Source organism: Mandrillus leucophaeus, unplaced genomic scaffold (assembly GCF_000951045.1).
Source record: "Mandrillus leucophaeus isolate KB7577 unplaced genomic scaffold, Mleu.le_1.0 Scaffold885, whole genome shotgun sequence".
Lineage (NCBI taxonomy): Eukaryota > Metazoa > Chordata > Mammalia > Primates > Cercopithecidae > Mandrillus > Mandrillus leucophaeus.
Window position 1 is genome coordinate 927623 of NW_012109641.1, and position 1716 is coordinate 929338.

At 54.1% G+C, this 1716-nt stretch overlaps 1 protein-coding gene across 1 annotated transcript in view; it reads left to right on the top strand.

The window, feature by feature from the left end:
* Window positions 1–1716, top strand: part of CD1D (CD1d molecule) — a 3807-nt gene continuing 2091 nt past the window's right edge. Inside the window, 4 exon segments of the mRNA XM_011969346.1 lie at window positions 1–61; window positions 356–622; window positions 933–1277; window positions 1572–1612. Of these exon segments, the coding sequence (XP_011824736.1) occupies window positions 1–61; window positions 356–622; window positions 933–1277; window positions 1572–1612 (714 nt within the window).

The window sequence follows — 1716 nt, forward strand, 5'->3', positions numbered from 1 at the left end:
ATGGGGTGCCTGCTGTTTCTGCTGCTCTGGGCGCTCCTCCAGGCTTGGGGAAGCGCTGAAGGTGGGTGGAACGAGGGCGACTGGGTGCGCTCGCGGGAGGGAGGAGAGAGGGAGCTGGCAGGGACTGAGGGCACCACTTGATGGGGACGGGTGAGACCAGGGACGCACTGGCGCGATCCAGAGAGAAAACTCGCTACTCCTTGGCTCCGGGGAGAGGCAGCGCGGCACAGAGTTCGCTGGCATCAGCCCCCCTCCTGAAGCTCATCTCCTCTTGTTTCTTTCCTTCTTCTTTCTCTTTATGCTGGCTGCTCCCCCGGCCACTTGCAACGCGCCTCCAATGTTCATTCTCTCCCAGTCCCGCAAAGGCTTTTCCCCCTCCGCTACCTCCAGATCTCGTCCTTCGCCAATAGCAACTGGACGCGCACCGATGTTTTGGCGTGGCTGGGGGAGCTGCAGACGCACAGCTGGAGCAACGACTCCGACACCATCCGCTCTCTGAAGCCTTGGTCCCAGGGCACGTTCAGCGACCAGCAGTGGGAGGCGCTGCAGCGTGTATTTCGGGTTTATCGAAGCAGCTTCACCAGGGACGTGAAGGAATTCGCCAAAATGCTGCGCTTATCCTGTGAGCTGAGGGATAGGATCCTGGGCCGGTACCCAAGGGGAGTGAATGGCCACAGAAGCTCAACTGGGAGACTGTGGCACCACCTGATGAGATTCTCTGCTCTGTCCACCTTCTAATGATTTCCCTTCTACCTGGAGATGTCCCAGTCTTTGACTCTTCAAAGTGTCCCTCGTTCCTGCCTACTCCGGGTCACTTACTCTCCTTTCCCTGAAGTCTGGGTCCCCATTATAACCTGCACATCAATTTCTTCTCTTTCATCTCTCCCAGTCTTTCAAACCCTTCTTTGATCTCTTTCCATTCCTCTCCACAGATCCCATGGAGCTCCAGGTGTCCGCTGGCTGTGAGGTGCACCCTGGAAACGCCTCACCTAACTTCTTCCATGTAGCGTTTCAAGGAAGTGATATCCTGAGTTTCCAAGGAACTTCTTGGGAGCCAGCCCAAGAGGCCCCACTTTGGGTCAACTTGGTCATCCAAGTGCTCAACCAGGACAAGGGGACGAGGGAAACAGTGCAGTGGCTCCTTAATGACACCTGCCCCCAATTTGTCAGCGGCCTCCTTGAGTCAGGGAAGTCGGAACTGGAGAAGCAAGGTCAGCCTGTCTTCCTTACTCCCTGCACTCCACTTCCGGGCTCCAAACGGGCTTTTCCATTCCAGGGTTCTCATCCCTTTGAGCATTCAAAGAAGAGGAAGGCCCAAGAGGGGCTGGATAAGGGGTGAGGGCATTTATTCATTTCACAGACATCAACTGAGCACCTCTTGGGTTCCATGAATTCAGTTAATGAACAACTGGGGGTGAAAGGTGTCAGGCAGGTAGGATCCCTACTTGGTGGGGGGAATGTTAATTAATGCAATGTTTGAAATAGGCTACATATGTTACTTCCAAACAAAGGGCGTTATAGGAAAATAGATAAGGGGCATTTATAGGAGGCTGGGACCAGAGGAGAAAAAGTATCAGGACAGGCACCCTGAAGAAGGTGGGACAAATGGATTGAAAGTTGTGAGAGACTTCATTTCCAGAAGTGAACATGCCGGGGGCATGAGCTTGGTGTGAGGCCTGGAGCCTCTAATGCTGTTTTCACTTTAAGATTCCCCCC